Source organism: Pseudophryne corroboree, chromosome 4 (assembly GCF_028390025.1).
Source record: "Pseudophryne corroboree isolate aPseCor3 chromosome 4, aPseCor3.hap2, whole genome shotgun sequence".
Lineage (NCBI taxonomy): Eukaryota > Metazoa > Chordata > Amphibia > Anura > Myobatrachidae > Pseudophryne > Pseudophryne corroboree.
The window spans coordinates 439,460,267-439,484,922 of NC_086447.1; the positions used below are offsets into that span (position 1 = coordinate 439,460,267).

Here is a 24,656-nt window from a genome sequence, read left to right on the forward strand (position 1 = left end):
CCAAGAAACAGCTGAGATCTGGGAAACTTTGAATCACGCGTGTGCAGCCTGGGATGTATGCACAGTAAGCAAACAAATATGGTCACGGAATATGGTACCGTGGTTTGAACATAATCAGGCCTTTTACGCACAAATTAAACCCTTTTTCTCTGCACATTGTGGGAATGTAAGCAGGAAAAGTCTCCTGGCAGATAATAAAGGAATGTGTGCTGTATTTTAATATGTAGTGATGCTGTTATTGTAAGGACAGTCTTATAAACATAAATTTAGCTTTAAAAACAATGAATGTTTTAAAAAAATACAAATTCCTATAATTGAGAGATATGTATATGCTTCAGCTAATGTACCTGCTGGAGCTCTTGTTCTCTTTGCGAATGCTTGACTTCCATGTGTTTGATCTTACTTTCAAGAGCTAAAAAGTGCTTCATTTTTGGACTGTGACACTCCTTGGCCATTTTTAGTTCATCCAACATTTTTACCATCTGTAAGCAGAAAGTGGGGGAAAAGGTACTCTATTAATTTTGTATATTATTATTAAGTACCAATATATATTTTTACCTGTATAAACAGTTTATTTTTAGTAGTTTTAAAAACGTTCTTGCACATATAAGGGACTATGAGGGTAATTCCAAGTTGATCGCAGCAGGATTTTTGATAGCAATTGGGCAAAACCATGTGCACTGCAGGGGAGGCAGATATAACATGTGAAGAGAGAGTTAGATTTGGGTGTGGTGTGTTCAATCTGCAATCTAATTTGCAGTGTAAAAATAAAGCAGCCAGTATTTACCCTGCACAGAAATAAAATAACCCACCCAAATCTAACTCTCTCTGCACATGTTACATCTGCCCCCCCTGCAGTGCACATGGTTTTGCCCAACTGCTAAAAAAAAATCCTGCTGCGATCAACTTGGAATTACCCCCTATATTAGTAAAGGCTTGCATTATTTTCATATTTATAATAAACTGGATTAAGTACCTCTCTCTGCAGGGTTTCCTCCCGAATGCGTAAGACAGCCAAGGATTCTCTGTCCTTCTGTAGCTCGCTAAGTTGCTTTTGAAGATGCTTTATATGGATCTGTAGAGTGTAATTTGAGGTTATGTACTGGGAAATAGCATCGTGACAGAGAAAATAAACATAGGATATTATCAAACGTCTATTAAAAATAATTATACGAACATGAATATTCCCTATTTTGCTGTATATGTAAAAACAAATTGGCCAGCTGCAAATCAATATCGCTATTGTATAGAAATAGAATAGAATAGCTTAATGGGACATAACGTACATTTACAAACATCTAAAGTAATTATTTTGCAGCCGTTCCGTTTGCAACGAACCAGTATCATCACTGATCAACTAATTATGATGTTCTGGTTTCTGGTACAGTGAACATGCAGGAGAAAGCGACCTACACATTTAGCTCAGGAACAAAATGCTTCCACTGTGAGTAGGTGACAGATCAAATTTAAGCAGACAAAATTGCAAGTACACAAATGCTTTAAAAGACAATAAAAATACTTTGACACAAAGGTAAAGATGCAGACAAATTGAGATTATTATTTTGCTTAGTGTACCTCTTGCGTTGAAATTTTGCTACTTAGCTCGGCCACCCTCGATGACGAATGTTCTAATGCATTCTGACAAATGAGTTTTTCGATCTCCCTCTGGTGTGACTGCTTAAGTGCTGCAACTTGCTCAACAGTTTCGCCTTTTAACCTACAAAAACAACATTCAGTATTACAGTCTTAGGGGGATATTTACCAATGTGCAGCTTCACCTGACTACATAGTTTTAACACTTTCACGTAAGGTTTGTAGGTACAGTAATACAGTATATAAGCTGTATGTTACAGATGATGCAATAAGTATAATAAATGCCAAGGTTTATTTCATACTTACCAACAATCTGGCTGCCACCTCCGGGAGAAGGCAGCCAGGTCGGAGCAGCGGGGGCGTGGCGAGGATGGATGACGATGTTTAGGGGCGGGATTGGGGGCGTAACCGCACGTTCGCGTCACCTTGGTTCCGCCCCCTGACTAGCAACGCCGATAATATTGGCACTGCAAGGCTGGGGGCGGGGGCGGGATGAGGCGGATTGAGTCATCTGACCCGCGGACCTCCAACTTTGACTGCGACATAGGGACTTTGTCAGGGGATTCAGGAGGGTTGCGGGCGACGGGCGCTCGGCCGGGAGACTTGCCCACTCTTACGGGGGGGCGGGAGCGCCAGACGATTTTCGGGAGCCTCCCGGCCATTCCGGGAGAGTAGGCAAGTATGGTTTATTTGCATTAAGAAAGAAAGTTTTTCTAAAGTTATTGCCCAAACAGGAGGAGCTTTTGTTGGCTGCTAGATATTGCTCAATGAAAAAAAATCATCTGAATACTCCAAATTGGTTCAAATACACATCTGCTCAAACCATAGATTGTAATAAAAGACAAGAGACAATAGTGAAATAGGTTATCTGATGTGAAAAAGGAGATATAGATTATATATATATATATATATATATATATATTATATATTTGAAAATATATAAGACCTTTATCGCGCTAAAGATGTGAAAGCTTCAACTTAGGGAAGATGGTTGCACAGGGAATAACATTGAGGATGTCCTAAAGCAGTTCCTTATGGGAGGGGACGCACTGTAGCGGGCAGAAGAACCAGACGTCCATAGGAAGCATCCTGGGACGCAGCAGTATCGAAGGCATAGAACCTTATGAACGTGTTCCCGGAAGACCACGTAGCCGCCTTGCACAATTGTTCAAGGGTCGCACCACGTTGGGCCGCCCAAGAAGGTCCAACAGACCGAGTAGAATGGGCCTTGATGTGATCAGGAGCAGAGAGACCAGCCTTCACATAAGCATGTGCAATCACCATTCTAATCCATCTGGCCAAAGTCTGCTTGTGAGCAGGCCAGCCACGTTTGTGAAATCCAAACAAAACAAACAGAGAATCAGATTTTCGAATAGAAGCAGTTCTCTTCACATAGTTACGGAGAGCCCGTACCACATCCAAAGACCGCTCTTTGGGAGACAGATCAGGAGAGACAAAGGCCGGTACCACAATCTCCTGATTAAGGTGGAACGAAGAAACCACCTTAGGTAAATATCCGGGACGAGTCCTAAGAACCGCCCGGTCATGGTGAAAAATCAGATATGGGGGAACTACAAGACAAGGCACCCAGATCCGACACTCTTCTAGCAGAGGCAATAGCCAGCAAGAACACCACCTTAAAGGAAAGCCACTTAAGGTCAGCTGCACCAAGAGGTTCAAATGGATTCCTGCAACACCTCCAAAACCACCGACAAGTCCCAAGGAGCCACAGGCGGGACATAGGGTGGTTGGATATGCAACACACCCTGAGTGAAAGTATGAACATCAGGCAAAGTCGCAATTTTTCTCTGAAACCACACCGACAAGGCAGAGATATGAACCTTGAGGGAGGCCAGACGCAAGCCTAAGTCCATGCCCTGCTGAAGAAAAGCCAAAAGCTTGGCTTTACTAAACTTGGAAGCGTCATAATTGTTAGATGTGCACCAAAGTAGGAATGCCAGGCCCTATGGTAAATCCGAGCAGAGGCCGGTTTCCGGGCCCACAACATAGTTTTAAATGACCTCTTCAGAAAAACCCTTAGCCCTCAAGACGGAAGCTTCAAGAGCCACGCCGTCAAAGACAGCCGGGCTAGGTCCTGGTAGACACAGGGGCCCTGAACGAGGAGGTCTGGGCGTTGTGGAAGTAGAATTGGACGCTTTGACGATAGGACCTGCAGGTCTGAGAACCAGTGCCGTCTGGGCCACGCTGGAGCTATGAGAAGCAGATTTCCTTTTTCTTGCTTGAACTTCCGAATTACCCTGGGCAGGAGTGACACCGGAGGGAACACGTACGGCAGCCGAAACCTCCACGGCACCGCCAGCGCATCCACGAATGCTGCTTGAGAATCCCTTGTCCTTGCTCTGAAGACCGGAACCTTGAGATTGTGTCGAGAAGCCATCAGATACACTTTTCCACGAGGAGTTGAAACACTTCTGGATGGAGGCCCCACTCGCCGGCATGCACGACTCCCGGAATGAATATTGCCGATATGGCCGGTAGATGGCGTTCCGCCCAACGTAGAATCCGTGAGACTTCCTTCATTGCCAAACGGCTTCGAGTGCCGCCTTGATGATTTATGTAAGCCACTGTGGTGGCGTTGTCAGACTGTATTTGAACAGGACGATTCTTAATTAAATGCTGGGCCAGGTTCAATGCATTGAAAACCGCCCGCAATTCCAGAATGTTGATCGAGAGGAGAGATTCCTCCTTGGTCCACCGACCCTGAAGGGAGTGTTGCTCCAGCACCGCGCCCCAACCTCTTAGACTGGCATCTGTCGTCAACAGAACCCAGTTGGATATCCAGAAAGGGACGGCCCCTGCACAATCGTTGGTCCTGGAGCCACCAGTGCATCGACAGACGGACCTCCGGAGTCAATGAGATCATGTGAGACCTGATCCGGTGAGGCAGGCCGTCCCACTTGGCTAGAATCAGCCTCTGGAGGGGGCGAGAATGGAATTGAGCATACTCCACCATGTCTAATGCTGACACCATGAGGCCCAGCACCTGCATCGCTGAATGTATCGACACTTGCGGATGAGAAAGGAAGCAACGAATCCTGTCCTGAAGCTTCAGGACTTTCTCCTGACACAAGAACAACCTCTGGTTGTGAGTGTCCAACAGCGCTCCCAGGTGCACCATGCTCTGAGCAGGGACCAGGGAGGATTTCTTCCAGTTGATGAGCCACCCGTGGGCTTGTAGAAACCGGACAGTCATATCCAGATGACGTAGGAGAAGTTCTGTGGAATTTGCCAGGATTAACAAGTCGTCCAGATACGGCAGTATCCTGACCCCTTGACGGCAGAATACCACAGTCATCACCGCCATAACTTTGGTGAAGACTCGCGGAGCAGTCGTTAAACCAAAAGGTAATGCCCGAAACTGGTAATGTAGGTTGCCAATAGCGAACCTCAGGTATTGTTGATGTGACACTGCTATAGGAATATGCAGGTAAGCATCCTGTATGTTCAGGGAGACCATGTAGTCCCCAGGATCCAAGGCCAGAACTATAGAGCGAAGGGTTTACATACGGAACTTGGAAACCTTCACAAACCTGTTCAATGCCTTGAGGTTGAGAATGGGCCGGGAGGACCCATTCGGTTTCGGGACCAGAAACAGCTGAGAATAGTACCCCCGGCCCCTCTGAGCAAGAGGCACCTGTACGACGACTCCTGTATCCAGGAGGGTCCGTACCACCGAATGTAGAGTGTTTGCCTTTGTTTTGTCCAACGGGACATCTGTCTGGCAAAATCGATGAGGGGGTCGAGTTTTGAAGGCTACGGCGTAACCTCGAGTGACGACTTCCCATACCCAGGCATCTGAAGTGGTCTTCAACTATTCCTGGGTATATCCTAGAAGCAGGCCCCCCACCCTGGGATCCCCCAGGGGGTGGCCCGCCCCGTCATGCGGCAGGCTTATCGGTTTTGGCAGCTGGCTGACAGGCAGCCCAGGCTCTTTTGGGCTTCGGCTTACCAGGTTTGGAAGTGCGGGCCTGCTTATGGTACGCCTGACCTTTTGCTTTACCTGAAGGACGAAAGGGGCGAAAGGACGTACCTTTAGCCTTCGACACAGAAGAAGTGGTATTAGGCAGACAGGCAGTTTTGGCAGTAGCCAAGTCAGCCACAATCTTATTTAAGTCCTCCCCAAACAGAATATCTCCCTTGAAAGGGAGTACCTTCAGGGTTTTTCCAGAGTCCAGATCCACAGACCAGGATCTCAGCCACAATATCCGGTGAGCCAGGACTGATGTAGTAGAGGCCTTGGCTGCTAGGATACCGGCATCAGAAGCCGCCTCTTTAATATATCGAGAAGCTGTGACAAGCATTGTCTAGCATGGTCAGAAGAGATATCAGCTTCTAACTCCAAGGCCCATGCTTCAATAGCCTCTGCAGCCCATGTAGCTGCAATAGTGGGCCTTTGTGCAGCACCCGTGAGGGTGTAAATCGCTTTCAGACAACCCACCACACGTTCATCCGTAGGCTCTTTGAGAGACGTGACAGTAGTGACAGGTAGAGCTGAGGAAACCACCATCCTAGCCACATGCGAGTCCACTGGAGGAGGCGTTTCCCAATTTTTAGACAGCTCTGGTGCGAGGGGATAGCGAGCCATCATCTTCTTTTGAGGCACAAACTTCGTACCCGGGTTTTCCCAGGGTTCCTGACGTATATCCACTAGGTGGCCAGAGTGTGGTAAAACTTGCTTAACCACCTTCTGACGCTTGAACCTATCTGGTTTCTTAGGAGGGACGGATGGCTCGGGATCATCCGTAATCTGCAGAATTAACTTAATAGCCTCCAAAAGATCAGGAACATCCACATGTGAACTACCCTCCCCATCAGCCGTATCCGAGTCAGAACCTGAGGGGTCAGTATATGTGCCGTCTTCATCAGATGAGGTGTCAGTGACAGCAGTGGATTGTGAGGAGATAAGCGCTCGCTTAGAGGACCTCTTGGACTTAGGCGAGCGTTGGTCAGACTTTATAGTAGTCAAGGACTGGTTCAACTTCTTTAATTGAGCAGATAAATCGTCCACCCACGGCGGGTTAGCTGCAGGGACCACACACGGTTGTACCGGCATTGGGGGTCCCATAGGGGGAGTTAGTCTGTGAACTAGCGTATGCAGAAGCGTGGAAAAAGTGGCCCAAGGTGGGTCAGTATGTGCCTCCGTTGCCACAGTCCCACTGGAACCAGAGCTCACAGCTGCTAAATTCTACTCATATGGCCCCGTGGTGTCAGCAACACCGACACTGTGTTCAGCCCCAGAACCGTTACCCTCAGAAGCAGACATGATATAACTTGCAGTATGAGGTTAACACGGTACAATTATCAGCAGCACTATACCTCTGAACCCAAACCCCTGTGCATTGTAGTCAGCACTAGCAGAGATAAAGAAGAGATATGGTGACTAACTCACAGAGAAAAAATAAGATTTTAAACCTACCGGTAAATCTTTTTCTCCTAGTCCGTAGAGGATGCTGGGGACTCCGTAAGGACCATGGGGAATAGATGGGCTCCGCAGGAGACATGGGCACTAAAAAGAACTTTAGGTATGGGTGTGCACTGGCTCCTCCCTCTATGCCCTTCCTCTAGACCTCAGTTAGAGAAACTGTGCCCAGAGTAGACGGACAGTACGAGGAAATGATTTTTGTTAATCTAAGGGCAAGATTCATACCAGCCCACACTATCCACACCGTATAACCTGGGATATAAAACCAGTTAACAGTATGAAATAAAAACACAGCATCAGTCCGAAACTGACCAAAACTGTAACATAACCCTTATGTAAGCAAAAACTATGGCCCTCATTCCGAGTTGATCGGTCGCAAGGCGAATTTAGCAGAGTTACACACGCTTAGTCTACGCCTACTGGGAGTGAATCTTAGCTTCTTAAAATTGCGACCGATGTATTCGCAATAATGCGATTACTAACTACTTAGCAGTTTCAGAGTAGCTCCAGACTTACTCTGCCTGTGCGATCATTTCAGTGCTTGTCGTTCCTGGTTGACGTCACAAACACACCCAGCGTTCGCCCAGGCACTCCCACCGTTTCTCCGGCCACTCCTGCGTTTTTTCCGGAAACGGTAGCGTTTTCAGCCACACGCCCATAAAACGGCCTGTTTCCGCCCAGTAACACCCATTTCCTGTCAATCACATTACGATCGCCGGAGCGAAGAAAAAGCCGTGAGTAAAAATACTTTCTTCATAGTAAAGTTACTTGGCGCAGTCGCAGTGCGAACATTGCGCATGCGTACTAAGCGGATTTTCACTGCGATGCGATGAAAAATACCGAGCGAACAACTCGGAATGAGGGCCTATATACAAGTCTTGCAGATGTAGTCCGCACTGGGACGGGCGCCCAGCATCCTCTATGGACTAGGAGAAAAAGATTTACCGGTAGGTTTAAAATCTTATTTTCTCTTACGTCCTAGAGGATGCTGGGGACTCCGTAAGGACCATGGGGATTATACCAAAGCTCCCAAACGGGCGGGAGAGTGCGGATGACTCTGCAGCACCGATTGAGCAAACATGAGGTCCTCCTCAGCCAGGGTATCAAACTTGAAGAAACTTGCAAAGGTGTTTGAACCCGACCAAGTAGCAGCTCGGCACAGCTGTAATGCCGAGACCCCTCGGGCAGCCGCCCAAGAAGAGCCCACCTTCCTAGTGGAATAGGCCTTTACCGATCTTGGTAATGGCAATCCAGCCGTAGAATGAGCCTGCTGAATCGTGTTACAGATTCAGCGAGCAATAGACTGCTTCGAAGCAGGAGCGCCAACCTTGTCGGTTCTGAAAACAGAGGACAAACAGTGCCTCTGTTTTCCTGACCCGAGCCGTTCTGGCCACATAAATTTTCAAAGCCCTGACCACATCAAGGGACTCGGAATCCTCCAAGTCTCGCGTAGCCACAGGCACTACAATAGGTTGGTTCATATGAAAGGATGAAACCACCTTGGGCAAGAATTGAGGACGAGTCCGCAATTCTGCTCTATCCACATGGAAAACCAGATAGGGGCTTTTGTGAGACAAAGCCGCCAACTCCGACACACTAGCCGATGCCAAGGCTAACAACATAACCACTTTCCAAGTGAGATATTTTAATTCCACCGTCTTAAGTGGTTCAAACCAGTGAGACTTAAGGAACCGCAACACCACGTTAAGGTCCCAGGGTGCCACTGATGGTACAAAAGGAGGCTGAATATGCAGCACTCCCTTCACAAAAGTCTGTACGTCTGGTAGAGAAGCCAATTCCTTCTGAAAGAAGATGGATAGGGCCGAAATCTGAACCTTAATGGAGCCTAATTTTAGGCCCAAATTCACTCCAGTCTGTAGGAAGTGAAGGAAACGGCCCAGATGGAATTCTTCCGGAGGAGCATTCCTGGACTCACACCAAGAAACATACTTCCGCCATATACGGTGATAATGTTTAGCTGTCACGTCCTTCCTAGCCTTTATCAGAGTAGGCATGACCTCATCCGGAATGCCCTTTTCCGCTAGGATCCGGCGTTCAACCGCCATGACGTCAAACGCAGCCGCGGTAAGTCTTGGAACAGACAGGACCCCTGTTGTAACAGGTCCTGTCTTAGAGGAAGAGGCCACGGATCTTCTGTGAGCATTTCCCGCAGATCCGGGTACCAAGCCCTTAGCGGTCAATCTGGAACAATGAGAATTGTCTGTACTCCTCTTCTTATTATGATTCTCAATACCTTGAGGATGAGAGGAAGAGGAGAAAACACATAGACCGACTGGAACACCCACGGTGTCACCAGGGCGTCCACTGCCACCGCCTGAGGGTCTCTTGACCTGGCGCAATACTTCTGTAGTTTCTTGTTGAGGCGGGACGCCATCATGTCTATCTGGGGCAGTCCCCACTGACTTGCAATCTGTGCGAAGACTTACTGATGAAGTCCCCACTCTCCTGGATGTAGATAGTTTCTGCTGAGGAAGTCTGCTTCCCAGTTGTCCACTCCCGGAATGAACACTGCTGTCAGTGCGCTTACATGATTTTCCGCCCAGCGAAGAATCCTGGTGGCTTCCGCCATTGCCACTCTGCTCTATGTTCCGCCTTGGCGGTTTACATGAGATGTTGTCTGACTGAATCAGAACCGGTAGGTTGCGAAGCAAATTCTCCGCTTGACGAAGGGTGTTGTATATGGCCCTCAATTCCAGGATGTTGATGTGAAGACAAGCCTCCTGGCTTGACCAGAGACCTTGGAAGTTTCTTCCCTGTGTGACTGCTCCCCAACCTTGAAGGCTCGCGTCCATGGTTACCAGAATCCAGTTCTGAATGCCGAACCTGCATCCCTCTAGAAGGTGAGCACTCTGCAGCCACCACAGGAGAGATACCCTGGCCCTGGGGGACAGGGTGATCATCTGACGAATCTGTATATGTGACCCAGACCATTTGTCCAGCAGGTCCCATTGGAAAGTCCTCGCATGGAACCTGCCGAAGGGAATGGCCTCGTAAGACGCCACAATCTTTCCCAGGACTCGAGTGCAATGATGCACTGACACCCTTTTCGGCTTCAATAGGTCCCTGACCAGAGTGACGAGTTCCTGGGCCTTTTCTATCGGATAAACCCTTTTCTGGTCTGTATCCAGAATCATGCCTAAGAAGGGCAAACGAGTCGTAGGAACCAACTGTGACTTCGGGATATTGAGAATCCAACCGTGTTGTTTTAACACCTTCAGCGAGAGTGATACGCTGTTCAGCAACTGCTCTCGTGATCACGCTTTTATCAGGAGATCATCCAAGTACGGGATAATTGTGACACCCTGCTTGCGCAGGAGCACCATCATTTCCGCCATTACCGTGGTGAAAATCCTCGGGGCCGTGGAAAGCACAAACGGCAACGTCTGAAATTGGTAATGACAATCCTGTACCGCAAATCTCAGGTATGCCTGATGAGGTGGATATATGGGAACATGAAGGTATGCATCCTTTATGTCCAGGGACACCATATAATCCCCCCCTTCCAGGCTGGCGATGACCGCTCTGACCGATTCCATCTTGAACTTGAACCTTTTTAAGTATAGGTTTAAGGATTTTAAATTTAAATGGGTCTGACCGAACCGTCTGGTCTCGGGACTACAAACAGGATTGATTAATACCCCCTCCCTTGTTGAAGCAGGGGAACTTTGACCACCACTTGTTGAAGACACAATCTTTGAATCGCATTTAAAACTATCTCCCTCTCTGGGGGAGAAGCTGGTAGGGCCGATTTGAAAAAGCGGCGAGGAGGCACCTCTTCGAATTCCAGCTTGTAACCCTGGGAAACAATTTCTATTGCCCAGGGATCCACCTGTGAGTGAACCCAGATGTGGCTGAAAAGTCGAAGACGTGACACCACTGGGGTGGACTCCCTCAGTGGAGCCCCAGCGTCATGCGGTGGATTTTGTAGTGGCCGGGGAGGACTTCTGCTCCTGGGAACTAGCTGTGGTTAGCAGCTTTTTTCCCTGCCCTTACCTCTGGTAAGAAAGGACTATCCCCGTGCTCTCTTGTTTTTATGCGACCGAAAGAACTGCATCTGATAATGTGGCGCTTTCTTAGGCTGTGAGGAAACATAAGGCAAAAAAGTTGATTTACCTGCCGTGGAAACTAGGTGCGAGAGACCTTCCCCAAACAATTCCTCACCCTTGTAAGGTAAAACCTCCATATGCCTCTTAGAGTCGGCATCACCCGTCCATTGTCGGGTCCATAGGACTCATCTAGCAGAAATCGCCATAGCGTTGACTCTAGAACCCAGTAGGCCAATGTCTCTTTGAGCATCTCTCAAATATAAGACAGCATCTGTAATATGACCCAGGGTCAATAAAATGGTATCCTTATCCAGGGTCTCCATTTCTGTCGATAAGGTATCTGTCCACGCTGCTACAGCGCTACAAACCCAAGCCGACGCTATCGCCGGTCTGAGTAAGGTACCAGAATGTGTATAAATGGACATCAAGGCAGTCTCCTGCTTGCGATCAGCAGGATCCCTGAGGGTTGCCGTATCTTGAGATGGCAGCGCTACCTTTTTGGATAAACGTGTCAACGCCTTGTCCACCCTTGGGGAGGATTCCCACAGTATACTGTCCTTAGTTGGGAAAGGATACGCCATAAGAATCCTTTTGGGAATCTGCAGTTTCTTGTCTGGAGATTCCCAAGCCTTTTCAAATAACTCGTTCAGCTCATGAGATGGGGGAAAGGTTACCTCAGGTTTATTTTTCTTATACATGCGCACCCTCGTGTCAGGGACAGAGGGGTCATCTGTGATATGCAACACATCCTATATTGCAATAATCATATATTGAATACTTTTAGCCAATTTCGGCAGTAACTTCGCATCATCATAGTCAACACTGGAGTCAGAATCCGTGTCGGTATTAGTGTCTACCTTTTCGGATAGTGGATGCTTTTGAGACCCAGAAGGCCCCTGCGACATAGTGGCAGGCAGGGCTTCACTCCCTGGACTCAGCTTTGTCCAACCTTTTGTGCAATAAATTCACATTAGCACTTTAAACATTCCACATATCCACCCAGTCAGGTGTCTGTGTTGCTGACGGAGACACCACACACATTTGCTCCACCTCCTCCCTAGGAGAGCCTTCTACCTCAGACATGCCGACACACGCGTACCGACACACCACACACTCAGGGAATTCTCTTATCTGAGGACAGTTCCCCCACAAGGCCCTTTGGAGAGACAGAGAGAGAGTATGCCAGCACACACCCAGCGCCAATGACCCAGGGAAAAACAAATATCTTTACCCAGATAGAGCTATTATTATTATTACACTGCGCCAAATTATGTGCCCCCCCTTCTTTCAAACCCTCTGTCACCATGTTCAGCAGGGAAGAGTCCGGGGAGCTTCCTCTCAGCGGTGTGCTGTGGAGAAAATAGCGCTGGTGAGTGCTGAGGAACAAGCTTCGCCCCTCAGCGGCGGGCTTACCTCAGTGAAGATTCGAAGTCTTCTGCCGCCTCTGAAGTCTTCTATCTTCACATACTCACCAGGCTTCTATCTTCTGGCTCTGTGAGGAGGACAGTGGCGCGGCTCCGGGACAAACGGCGAGGGTGAGACCTGCGTTCTGACTCCCTTTGGAGCTAATGGTGTCCAGTAGCCTAAGAAGCAGAGCCTAGCATTTAAGTAGGTCTGCTTCTCTCCCCTCAGTCCCACGATGCAGGGAGCCTGTTGCCAGCAGGCTCCCTGAAAATAAAAAACCTAACTAAAATACTTTCTTTCAGGAAACTCAGGAGAGCTCCCTGTAATGCACCCAGTCTCCTCTGGGCACAGTATCAAACTGAGGTCTGGAGGAGGGGCTTAGAGGGAGGAGCCAGTGCACACCCATACCTAAAGTTCTTTTTAGTGCCCATGTCTCCTGCGTAGCCCGTCTATTCCCCATGGTCCTTACGGAGTCCCGAGCATCCTCTAGGACGTAAGAGAAATATGTAATACAGTATATCTTTGTGAAAATCCTATATTAAATAACACCTGACGCACCAAGCCCCCTCAGGTTATAGAATATAGGGATAGCAAGTTGAGTGAAAGACACGAAATGGACACCACTCAGCTATCAAATGCACACACAAATAGTCACAGTTTGTACAATGCAGAGGTTATTACAGACAATAATACTGCACTGGACTAGCTTACACAGCTATATAGTCAATAGATATAACACTACACAGTAAGAAACTGGATGCATATCACAGGGTAATTGTACTATAAACCCCTGACTAAATGCACTCTTTCTTACTAACACTGACTAAAAAGGCAGGTAGAATACTTAAGTGTCATGTAAAGGCACAGCACTGACAACCAGGCGGCTTTACATAGGAGGATTTGCCCAAGCAGTCCCAGGAACAGTGAGCTGAGGATTAATGGCGCCGCAGACACTGACAGGGAGTGAGGAAAGACAGAGATGCAGCTCCAGGGCGGGAACACTTGCTGGAAATGGCGCCCTGGGGCTGGGGGAGGGGCTTCAGGTCTAAGCCTTATCCCCCTTGCTGGCAAAACCACCGGGTACTGTGGGCGATATTAAAATCGGTTTTAAGAGAAAACCTGACCTGCGCCCATGCCCTGGTGATCTAGTGGGATCGCTTGTATCCACAGTGTCCACCGCCAGCGCGCGCGGCCCTCCTTCCACTGACCGCGCCGGATCGCAATAAAGACCGGGTCCCGCGAGCGGGACCCACTTACTACCTCCCGAAGCGCAGCCACGCGATCCTGGAGAGCCCCAGCCGTGTGTGCTTAACGTGAAGTAAACCAGAGCCTCCGCTGTAGGTACCCGGCAACCAGGGCTCGGGAGTGTACAGCGCCGCTGGGGAGAGCTGGAGCAGAGAATGTCAGAAGACATTTACCTCTGCTGCTGCCCTTGAAGTCTTCACTTTTTACCTCATATAAAGCTTTTCTTAGGGCTGAAAACAGCACAGTGTTCCTGGCGCTGCAATTGTCGGATTCAAAAGCAGCTCTCTCAGGGGTATTAGGTCATTTACCCCTAATATAGACAAAAAAAATACAATATGAGAGTGCGCTTATTAAATCCGATGTAGATTTTATTTTATATAGTAATAAAAACTTATAATTATATACATATAATTCTATATGCTTTAATACCAGCCGGCCGGCTTTATACACACTTACTTACAATAAAATTGCTTAATATAAAATTGGGACACAATTTCTAAGTATTTAAATTTTCATTAGGCTGAGTTTTTATCCACAGCTCCAATCTATCTGCATAAGTCCAAAAGATTATTGTCAGCTTGTTATACCAATTATATTAATTAGCAGACTCTTGTTCAGATTTCTGATACCAAGTGATCAGTTCAGTGTTAATCCAAACCACCGCTTTCCTCACAGCTGAACAGTCCGTTTAAGGCAGTTCATAATACTTTGTTACAACTGTAACTGTTTGAGATTAATATGTATCAGGTTGAAATTAGTGTACCGTACAGATGCTTCCGTTCTCCAGCTTGCAAGCATGCATGCGACGTCCCTCCTGGTTAGTGTTTCTCGTCACTGTCCGTTAGCTCTGGAGGGGAATCACTTCATAAGTCGCTCTCCATTTTTTCTCCCGGCGGCTAGCCGTATGGCTGGAATAATTCCTCGTCAGCCTGACTACTCGAGAGTATCAGCGGCTTCCTCAGTGTCAATTTCTTTACTCTCTCTTACTTCCTTTAAATAACCCTATGGATGGTATACACCCTATACCATCCATAGGGTTATTTAAAGGAAGTAAGAGAGAGTAAAGAAATTGACACTGAGGAAGCCGCTGATACTCTCGAGTAGGCGGGGAAACGCGTCTGTCAAACACTCTCATACAGACAGCAGCAATCTTGCTTATCCACTGGCCGGCGTCTGCCTACACCCTGAAGGCGCAGGGTTGTGCATGTCTTCTTTGCCGACAGATCCTTCATTCTCCAGTCAGGCTGACGAGGAATTATTCCAGCCATACGGCTAGCCGCCGGGAGAAAAAATGGAGAGCGACTTATGAAGTGATTCCCCTCCAGAGCTAACGGACAGTGACGAGAAACACTAACCAGGAGGGACGTCGCATGCATGCTTGCAAGCTGGAGAACGGAAGCATCTGTACGGTACACTAATTTCAACCTGATACATATTAATCTCAAACAGTTACAGTTGTAACAAAGTATTATGAACTGCCTTAAACGGACTGTTCAGCTGTGAGGAAAGCGGTGGTTTGGATTAACACTGAACTGATCACTTGGTATCAGAAATCTGAACAAGAGTCTGCTAATTAATATAATTGGTATAACAAGCTGACAATAATCTTTTGGACTTATGCAGATAGATTGGAGCTGTGGATAAAAACTCAGCCTAATGAAAATTTAAATACTTAGAAATTGTGTCCCAATTTTATATTAAGCAATTTTATTGTAAGTAAGTGTGTATAAAGCCGGCCGGCTGGTATTAAAGCATATAGAATTATATGTATATAATTATAAGTTTTTATTACTATATAAAATAAAATCTACATCGGATTTAATAAGCGCACTCTCATATTGTATTTTTTTTTTTTCTTAGGGCTGCCTGGAGCGGCCCCTCTGTTAAGTGCCTGCTTACTGCAGCACCAACTGACAAAGCTGAGCTCCTGTGCTGGGAGGCGGGGTTATAGAGGAGGCGGCGCTGTGCATTCTGGGAACAGTCAAAGCTTTGAGCCTGTTGGTGCCTCGGATCAAGATCCTACTCTACAACCCATTGTCCAGACTTGTGGAGCCCAGTGTACCCTGCAGCAGAAAAATGCTTTGCTCTGCAAAAGTCTTGTTTCCCAGGACCTGATGCCCTGAGAAGGAATCTTTGAAGTGACGGCAGCAATACAGTATATGGACCCATTTATATGGATAGAGATGTGTCCTCATACACTACTGCAGCAATCGCACCAAATAGCCTCTTATTGGTGTACAAGGTTCTATGCAACTCTTGCTAGCGTCAGGTGTCTTTTCCCCTGAAAAAAATTATTTGTCACTATGCTATGTGGCTGGATGCACCAGGAGACTGCACTGATTAATTTGATATACCACACATGTACATCTGTGTGCGACTGAGGACCCGATTCAGTAATAAAGCAAGAAAGAAAAAGTAACCGTAGATTTGAGACGGGTGTGCCCAAACGGTTATCTAAATTGCAGGGTAAACCTAAAGCTGTCCAGCATCTATGGGCTACATGCAAAAGCAGCCAGTATTTACCCCACATGCACAATAAAAATAAAAAGCTATGCCCGCTGTATTGTAGCACTTTGTATACAGATTCAGACTCAGGGCCTGATTTGGGAAAAAAGTAATAAAGAGCAAGTAACTAACTAGACAAACCATGTTGCACTGTAAAGGGGGGCAAATACATAATGTTTTCTATGCCAAGTTCCACTGTGCTTTGTATAAAGACACATATGTGCATGCATTCACACTTAAGAAACATCTTAAATACATGTTACCTCTTTATAGCGCACTCTGCTTTCGACAAAGCAGTTTCATAATTTGCCTTTTGTTGGTTCAGGTTTTCAGACAATTTGTGAACTTCATCTTCTAGTCTATTGTTTTCTTGTATGAGATCAGAAATATGAAAGTCTGCAAAGGTGTCTGGTTGATACAGTTTTTCATTCAACATTGATGGAAAAACTTCAGTCTGTACTGTGCTTCCCTTGGAGGGAGGTGTAACCCCTGCATCAGGCACACTTAAGTTTTTGTTCCTGTTACTGACTCTACTTGAATGGGGTTTGACTGAGAGCATGATCATCCTTTCCTTTTGAAGTCTCTCCACTGTTTTTGAGAGCTCTTGAATCTCTTTATTTTTTGTAATAAGTTCCTGATTAAGTCTGGTCAATCTTGCTTGATCAGGCATCTCCCCCTCTTTAGTTTTTGAAGTAATGTTTTGTTCTTTAATCTTAGACTTATGTTCTAAAAACAAATTCTTCTGTCGGAGGGTTTCAATTTCTTTATGTAGGTTCATAACTGTAGAGTGATGAGCATCCTTAAATATAGATAGCTCTTGCTCAAGTGCTTTTATTTTTATTGTGCCGTCTACATGTTTTTGTGGCTCATTTAGGTGTCTCTGAGCATGTAATTCTTCAAGTTCATTTATTCGACTCTCATACTGAATCTACAAAGAAATGAAAACAGAATCGCTTAAACAATATTTATAATCTTTGGCATGATTAGTACAGATTGTAGAACTACAGACAGATGAAAGAAATATACATTTTACATTTTTATATAAAATTTAGTTGCAATATAACAGGTCACTGAATGAGAGCCAAGGCATGCATAACTTGTCCACACGCAAACAAGACTTAGGGGTAAATTTACTAAGCTGTGCTTTTCAAAGCTGCAACATCTTCGGTGGCTGCATTTAAAGGGGAAATATTAATTGTAAGACTGCTGGGTTTTTTTACATTATTATTGGCGCTTTAAATCTAATGTTGAAACAGCAGAAGATACAGCGACTTTCAAAAGCAGTGCTTACTAAATTTACACCTGAAACCTAACCATTTGATCTCTAGTACATTTATTTTGCTTGCTTGTTGCAAGTCAGGAGAACTACAATCACACACTAATGAACTAGAGGTAAACAGATTTAGCGAACAGAGGTCAGTAATGACAATCCAAGACATTGGAAGAGCATTGTGACCAGATGGAGGAGAAACCATTTGCTTTTTGTTTGCTATACTGGTTATATGTTCTGTAAGTGAACCAGATCACTACAAAGGCCCATACACACTAGACGAGAAAATAAAAGATATCGCTCAGAAGGGCCAATCTGAGCAAATAGGATTTTAATACCTACTGGTAAATCTCATAGTCCACAAGGGATATTGGGGACAGATTTAGTACGATTGGGTATAGACGGGTCCAAAGGAACCAGTGCACTTAAAATTTCTTCAACTGGAGGTGCTGGCTCCTCCCCTCTATGCCCACTCCCACAGGTAGTTATAGGTAAAACAGTGCCCGAAGGAGAAAGGACATACTTGAGAGAAGGAACAAAACAACAAGTGTGGTGAGATTTACACACCAGCACACCATAACATAACCTGGCCAGCAACACAAAACAGCTGAACCGTAACACATAACAGGTAACCTGCAGAAAGTCACCGCACAGAGGCGGCCGCCCAATATCGCTTATGGACTACAAGAAAAGGATTTACCGGTAGGTATTTAAAATCCTATTTTCTCTAGCATCCATAAGGAATACTGGGGACAGATTTAGTACGATGGGGATGTACCAAAGCTTCCAGAATGGGCGGGAACATGCGGAGACTGCTGTAACACCGCCTGCCCAAACTGGGTATCCTCTTTGGCAAGGGTATGAAATTCGTATAATTTCACAAAAGTGTTCTTCCCCGACCATGTAGCTTCTCAGCATAGTTGCAAGGCCGAGACTCCACGAGCAGCCGCCCAGGAAGAGCCCACTGACCTTGTAGAGTGGGCCATCAGAGACTGAGGAACAGGCAAGGCTGCCGACACATAGGCCTGTTAGATAGTAAGCCTAATCCAACGAGCAATGGTCTTGCTTTGAAGCAGGACAACCCTTTTTCTGGGCATAATAAAGCACGAATAAAGAATCCGTCTTTCTGACCTGAGCTGTGCGCCTGACATAGATCTTCAAAGCACGCACAACATCCAAAGACTCCTGAGGAGCCGAAGCGTTAGAACAGGACGGAACCACAATAGGTTGATTCAGGAGGAATGCGGAGACAACCTTCGGCAGGAACCGCTGTCTAGTCCGGAGCTCCGCTCTGTCCTCGTAAAAGACCAAGTAGGGACTTCTACACAATAAGGCGACCAATTCTGAAATGGTTCTAGCAGAAGCTAGGGCCAATAACATCACTGTCTTCCATTTGAGGTACTTGTCTTCTACAGTCATCAGAGGCTCAAACTAGGAGGACTGTAGAAATTTCAACACTACATCCGAAGTCCAGGGTGCCATAGGCGGCACAAAGGGAGGTTGTATGTGGAGTACACCTTGTAAGAAGGTCTGAACTTCTGGCAACACAGCCAATTTCTTCTGAAAGAAAATGGAGAGAGCTGAAATCTGGACCTTAACGGAGCCCAAACGTAAGCCCTTATCTACATCAGCTTGTAGGAAACGTCCCAAGTGAAACTCTGCAGGTGGATACGTGCGTTCCTCGCGCCAAGAGACATATCTCCTCCAGATATGATGATAGTGTTTTGACGTCACAGGTTTTCTGGCTTGCACCATAGTGGCAATGCCTTTTTTGGAAAGCCCTTTGTGAACTAGGATGTTCCGCTCAACATCCATGCCGTCAAACGAAGCCGCCGTAAGTCCGGGTAGACGAATGGTCCTTGCTGAAGAAGATCCTTTCCTAGCGGCAAAGGCCAAGTGTCTTCTATGGACATGTCCAGAAGAGTTGCGTACCACGCCCTTCGGGGCCAATTCAGCGCAATCAGGATTGCTTGTACTCTGATATCTGATCTGCTTGAGCACCCTTGGGATCAATGGAATCGGAGGAAATAGGTAGACCAGCCGGTAAGGCCAAGGTGATGTCAGTGATTCCAGTGCACTCGCCTGATGCAGTAGCAGCGAGCAGAAGCAGCAAAGCTTCTTGTTGAGGCGAGACACCATTATATCAATCTGCGGGTATCCCCACCTGTCAACAATCTGTTGAAACACCTGGGGATGCAATCTCCACTCCCCCGGGTGGAGGTCGTGGCGAGCCAAAGTCAGCTTCCCAGTTGTCCACTCCTGGAATGAAAATTGCAGACAGCGCTCTTGCATTTCTTTCCACCCAGAGAAGTATTTTTGACACTTCTCGCATGCAGGCCCTGCTTTTTGTCCCTCCCTGTCGATTGATGCATGCCACTGCTGTGGCGTTGTCCGACTGAACCTGGATAGCCTGATCCGTGAGTAGAGGGGAGGCCAGAGCATTGTAGATAGCCCAAAGTTCAAGAATGTCGATCGGAAGTAGGGCCTTTTGGGTAGACCACCTGCCCTGGAACAGCGCTCCCTGGGTGACAGCTCCCCATCCTCTCAGGCTTGCTTCCGTCGTAAGGAGGATCCAATCCGGAATCCCGAAACGTCGACCTTCCAGCATGTTGGAAGACTGTAATCACCACAGGAGTGAAATCCTGGCCTGGGGTGACAGCTGAATCATCCGGTGCATCTGAAGATGTGAACCGGACCACTTGTTCAGGATGTCCAATTGGAAGGGTCTAGCATGGAACATTCTGAACTATCGCCTTGTACGAGGCCACCATTTTTCCCAACAATTTTATGCAAAGATGAATGGAAACTCGAGCAGGTCGGAGAACCATCTCTTGAAGTGTTCTCACCTTGTCCTCTGGGAGGAACACTCTCTGAGCTACCGTATCCAGTATCATACCCAGAAACAGGAGCTTTTGAGACGGATCCAGTTGAGACTTCTGTAAATTAAGACAGTAGTTGGATAGTGCAATCTATATGGAGCAGTAGAAGCTCCCTGGAACTTGCTTTTATCAGGAGATCATCCAGGTAAGGGACAATGTTGACCCCTTGGACTCTGAGCTGGAACATAATTTCCGCCATCACCTTCGTGAACACCCTTGGAGCTGTAGACAGGCCGAAGGGCAACACCTGAAACTGGCAGTGACCATTCAGTAGGGTGAACCGCAGATTGGCCTGACGGGGAGGCCAAATTGAGATATGTAGGTAGGCGTCCTTGATATCCAGGGACACAAGGAATTCCTGTTGTTCCCGGCCCGCGATCATCGCTCTCAAAGATTCCATCTTGAATTTGAAAACCTTCAGGTAAGGATTCAAGGACTTGATTCAAAATGGGTCTCACAGACACGTCTGGTTTTGGCACTACAAACAGACTGGAGTAGTAACCTTGTCCTTGCTGTACCAGGGGTACTGGAACAATGACCCGGGACTGGACCAACTTGTCAATGGCCAGTAGTAGGATAACACGCATATTTTCCAAAACTGGCAAACCTGATTTGAAAAATGGTTGGGGAGGAGAACCGTCGAACTCCGGCTTGTAACCCTGAGAGATAAGGGGGCAGATGTATAAACCTGGAGAAGGTATAAGCAAGTTATAGACCAGTGATATGTGCAAGGTGATAAAGGCACCAGCCAATCAAATCCTAACTGTTAATTTACATATTGTAGCTGACTGGCTGGTGCCTTTATCACCTTGCACATATCACTGGATTATCACTTCCTTATGCCTTCTCCAGGCTAATACATCTGCCCCATTGTCCCTTACCCAGGCATCTTGGCAGGAATCGTCCCAGATATGGCTGTAGTGACGTAACTGAGCTCCCACCACAAGATCCCCTCGGGGTGGGTGGGCACCGTCATGCCAAAGTCTTTGTGGAAGCTGAACTGGTGCTTTGTTACTGAGAGCCAGCAATGGCTGGTTTCTAAGGCTTACCTCTGGAGCCTCTAGCTGCATTGGAGGCACCCCAGGCCCTAGATCGAAATCTGGAGGAGCGAAAGGACTGAGTAGACTGTCCCAGTTAGGTACGCCTAGCAGGCGGAGCCACTGAAGGAAGAAACGTGGCTTTCCTAGCAGTAGCTTTGGAGATCCATGCGTCCAATTCACCTCCAAAGAGCCATTCATCTGTGAAGGGCAGAGATTCCACATTATGTTTGAAGTCAGCGTCTGCAATCCACTGACGCAACCATATGGCTCTGCGTGCAGACACAGCCATAGCAGTGGTTCTAGCATTTATATTGCCAATCTCTTTAAGGGAGTCACAGAGGACTCTTGCCGTGTCCTGAATGTTTTAGGAAAGTTACAGTAGTAACCAATGTCATATCACCTGAAATACCCTCTTGAATCGGAGTAGCCCATGTATGAATGGCATGTGTCATCCAGCAACCAGCAATGACCGGTCTCTGAGCTACGCCTGCAGCAGTGTAGATAGATTTTAGAGTGGTCTCTATTTTCCTATCCCCCTGGTCCTTTACCGTAAAAGAGCACGGAGCACCGCCTTTTTTAGAAAGGTGAGAGACAGACGTCTACTGCTGGAGATTCTTCCAGAATTTCCTGCTTTCAGGGGCAAATGGGAAGGTATTTAAAAACCTTTTGGACACCTGATATTTTTTTTATCTGGATTTTTCCAGGCTAATTTAAATAAATCATCCAATTCTATGGAATCAGGAAAGGGGACTGTCAGTTTGTCTTGTGGGAGGACAAATTACTGCTGATTAGTAGCATCCTCCAGGGGGAGCTTCTAACACATCCCGTATAGACAATATGAGGGGTTTGATACCCTGTGTAGAGGTGGAATCCCCACCAATGGGATCTCCATCATTCCCATCCACCTGTACATCATCAGAATCTGATAGGATTGCAGACAAAGCACGTTTTTGTGCACCTGTAGTAGACAGCGGGGGATTGGAAGCATCAGCCTTGGCAGTTAGGCTAGCCACTGCTTGTTGCAGTTCCTGTGTTTTATTGGCAGTGAGCTGAGATGACATATCCGACATCATGGTTTTTATAGCCCCCAGCCAGGAAGGCTCTGGACTCTCCCCCATATTGTTATCAACACTCACAGGATATGGAGCCCGATGAAGTAGGGGAGAATCTGGTATTACATACATTGCATGACTTCTGTTTCACCATAATGAAAGACAGAAACAATACACATACAACACAGACTGAATACAATACAAGCCTGCCCTATTGCATGTGAGAGGAGACACACAAGAAAGGACACCATCGCACACAACGCTGTGCAGCCCCAGTGAGACTGTCAGCGTTTTATGTAGTAACATAACAGTGATACTGCTGTACAGAGAATTCCCTAGAGGAATGTAAACTGTGCACTAACAGCGACTCTTCCCCGCTACACCCGGTACCAGTGATCCTGTGACCGTTTTGAGGAGCTGCATGAGGTTGCTGCTGCTTGCTTATGCAGAGGAAGACGCCCACTTCTTCCAACTTGTGCTCTCCATTTGGTCTTTATTGCCGCTACAATCACTCTGCAGGTCCTGACAGCACCCGCACACCGCTGTGAGTACCCGTCTTTGCAGCATCGGCTGAACTGTGTGGGATCCTTGCTGAGAGACCCACATCTTACCATCTCATCACCGGCAGCCATACAGCCCAAACAGCGGGCAGTGCATGCTCACACTGCCGCAGGAAATATCAGCTGAGCGCCGGCTGAGATCCATATGATCCCCTTAGTGAGGTTCAGTTCACACAGCAACATCCTTGACAGCCGCAGAGCGTACCAGCGGGCAGCGCTTGTCCGACAGCAGAGACGCAATAGGTCTCCCAGCGGGGCTGTCATTTTTAATGCCATCAAACCGTGACCACTTTGTATACATACCCCGTGTACTTTTGCCAACAGGACCCTGTAGGAAATCAGGAACAAACACGTGGGTAACTACTTTGAGCATTCAATATTCTCATTTCACAATTATCTTTGGGAGCTGTTTGCGGGACAATTTCTTCTGAATATTACTGGGACGCCAGTGTATATATTTCAGTACCATTCGGGAGGGCATTTTTTATTTGAATTCAGTGCATGTTTTGCATATTTTATATATTCTTCTTAATAATAATTTCTACTATATATTATCAAGCTTATACATATTTGCTTGTTATTTAGAAGCCTGCTATTTTCTATTAAGAGCTATTAATCTGATGTTAATTGTCAGTCAGCATACCCAGTTGAAGAAATTTAAAGTGCACTAGCTCCTTTGGACCAGTCTATACCCCATCATGCTAAATCTGTCCCCAATATCCCTTATGGATGCTAGATAAATATCTATTAAAATCTCATCTATTGCTCCTGCGCATCGTTAACGACCCCCCTCCCACGTCTGAACATGTACAGACGAGGTAGGTCCTCATTAACAACAGCCATGCTGCAGATGCAGCAAGGGCGTCATTCTCCCCCGCCGTCGGTCCGTTCTCCGCTGGCATCACCAAGTGTATATGCACTTGCCGATGCCGGCACCCCGCCACTGCCAATATCGGATGGGGGCTCATTTAGTGTGTATGGGCCTTAAGTGGGTATCGATTTCAGACAGATACAAAAAAAAAAAAAGACCGTCCAGCGTAACGCAGAGGAAGATAGGAAGATTTTATGTAAGTACTGTGGAACTAGATAACAGGGTTGCCATCAGAAATTGTGGAGCCCGGGACTGACAAAATAGGCAGGTGCTCCCCCAGTCCTTCAGCCGCACCTCAGGCTGTATGTATTAATACAGATGGATGAGATTGTCTGTAGCCTCTACATATTTCTTAGCTATAGCTGTGTTGATCCATGCTGCAATAAAGTGACATATCTGACAAAAAGAAATGCCACCCCAGGCTACCTAAATAGGATAACCCAGGCTGTCACTTAATAGTGGTGGCTTTTGGCTATAGTTGGGATAAGGCAGGGTACTGCATGTTTTTGATTTCATATACCAGATATGTTCACATACATATTTCTTAAATTTAACCACATGGCCAAATGATCCATGCAATTTAATCTGCAAATTCGCAACATCTTGTGATTTTTCTTAAAATCTGCTACTTTATACAAATTCTTTTGCAGGGAAAAAAAAGGGAATTCAACCAATCGCTTTTTGTGGTGTAGCGTCTTAGCCATGCCAAATATATATATATATATAT

General features: G+C 46.6%; 1 protein-coding gene across 3 annotated transcripts in view; it reads right to left on the bottom strand.

Moving 5' to 3' along the window:
- Window positions 1–24,656, bottom strand: part of CEP162 (centrosomal protein 162) — a 420,302-nt gene that overhangs the window by 22,095 nt on the left and 373,551 nt on the right. For all 3 annotated transcript variants that reach the window (XM_063916918.1, XM_063916917.1, XM_063916916.1), the window contains exons 23-26: window positions 16,521–17,185; window positions 1,576–1,717; window positions 977–1,075; window positions 348–482 (exon numbers count right to left, since the gene is read on the bottom strand). In XM_063916918.1, coding sequence (XP_063772988.1) covers window positions 348–482; window positions 977–1,075; window positions 1,576–1,717; window positions 16,521–17,185 — 1,041 coding nt within the window. The remainder of the gene's footprint in view (window positions 1–347; window positions 483–976; window positions 1,076–1,575; window positions 1,718–16,520; window positions 17,186–24,656) is intronic.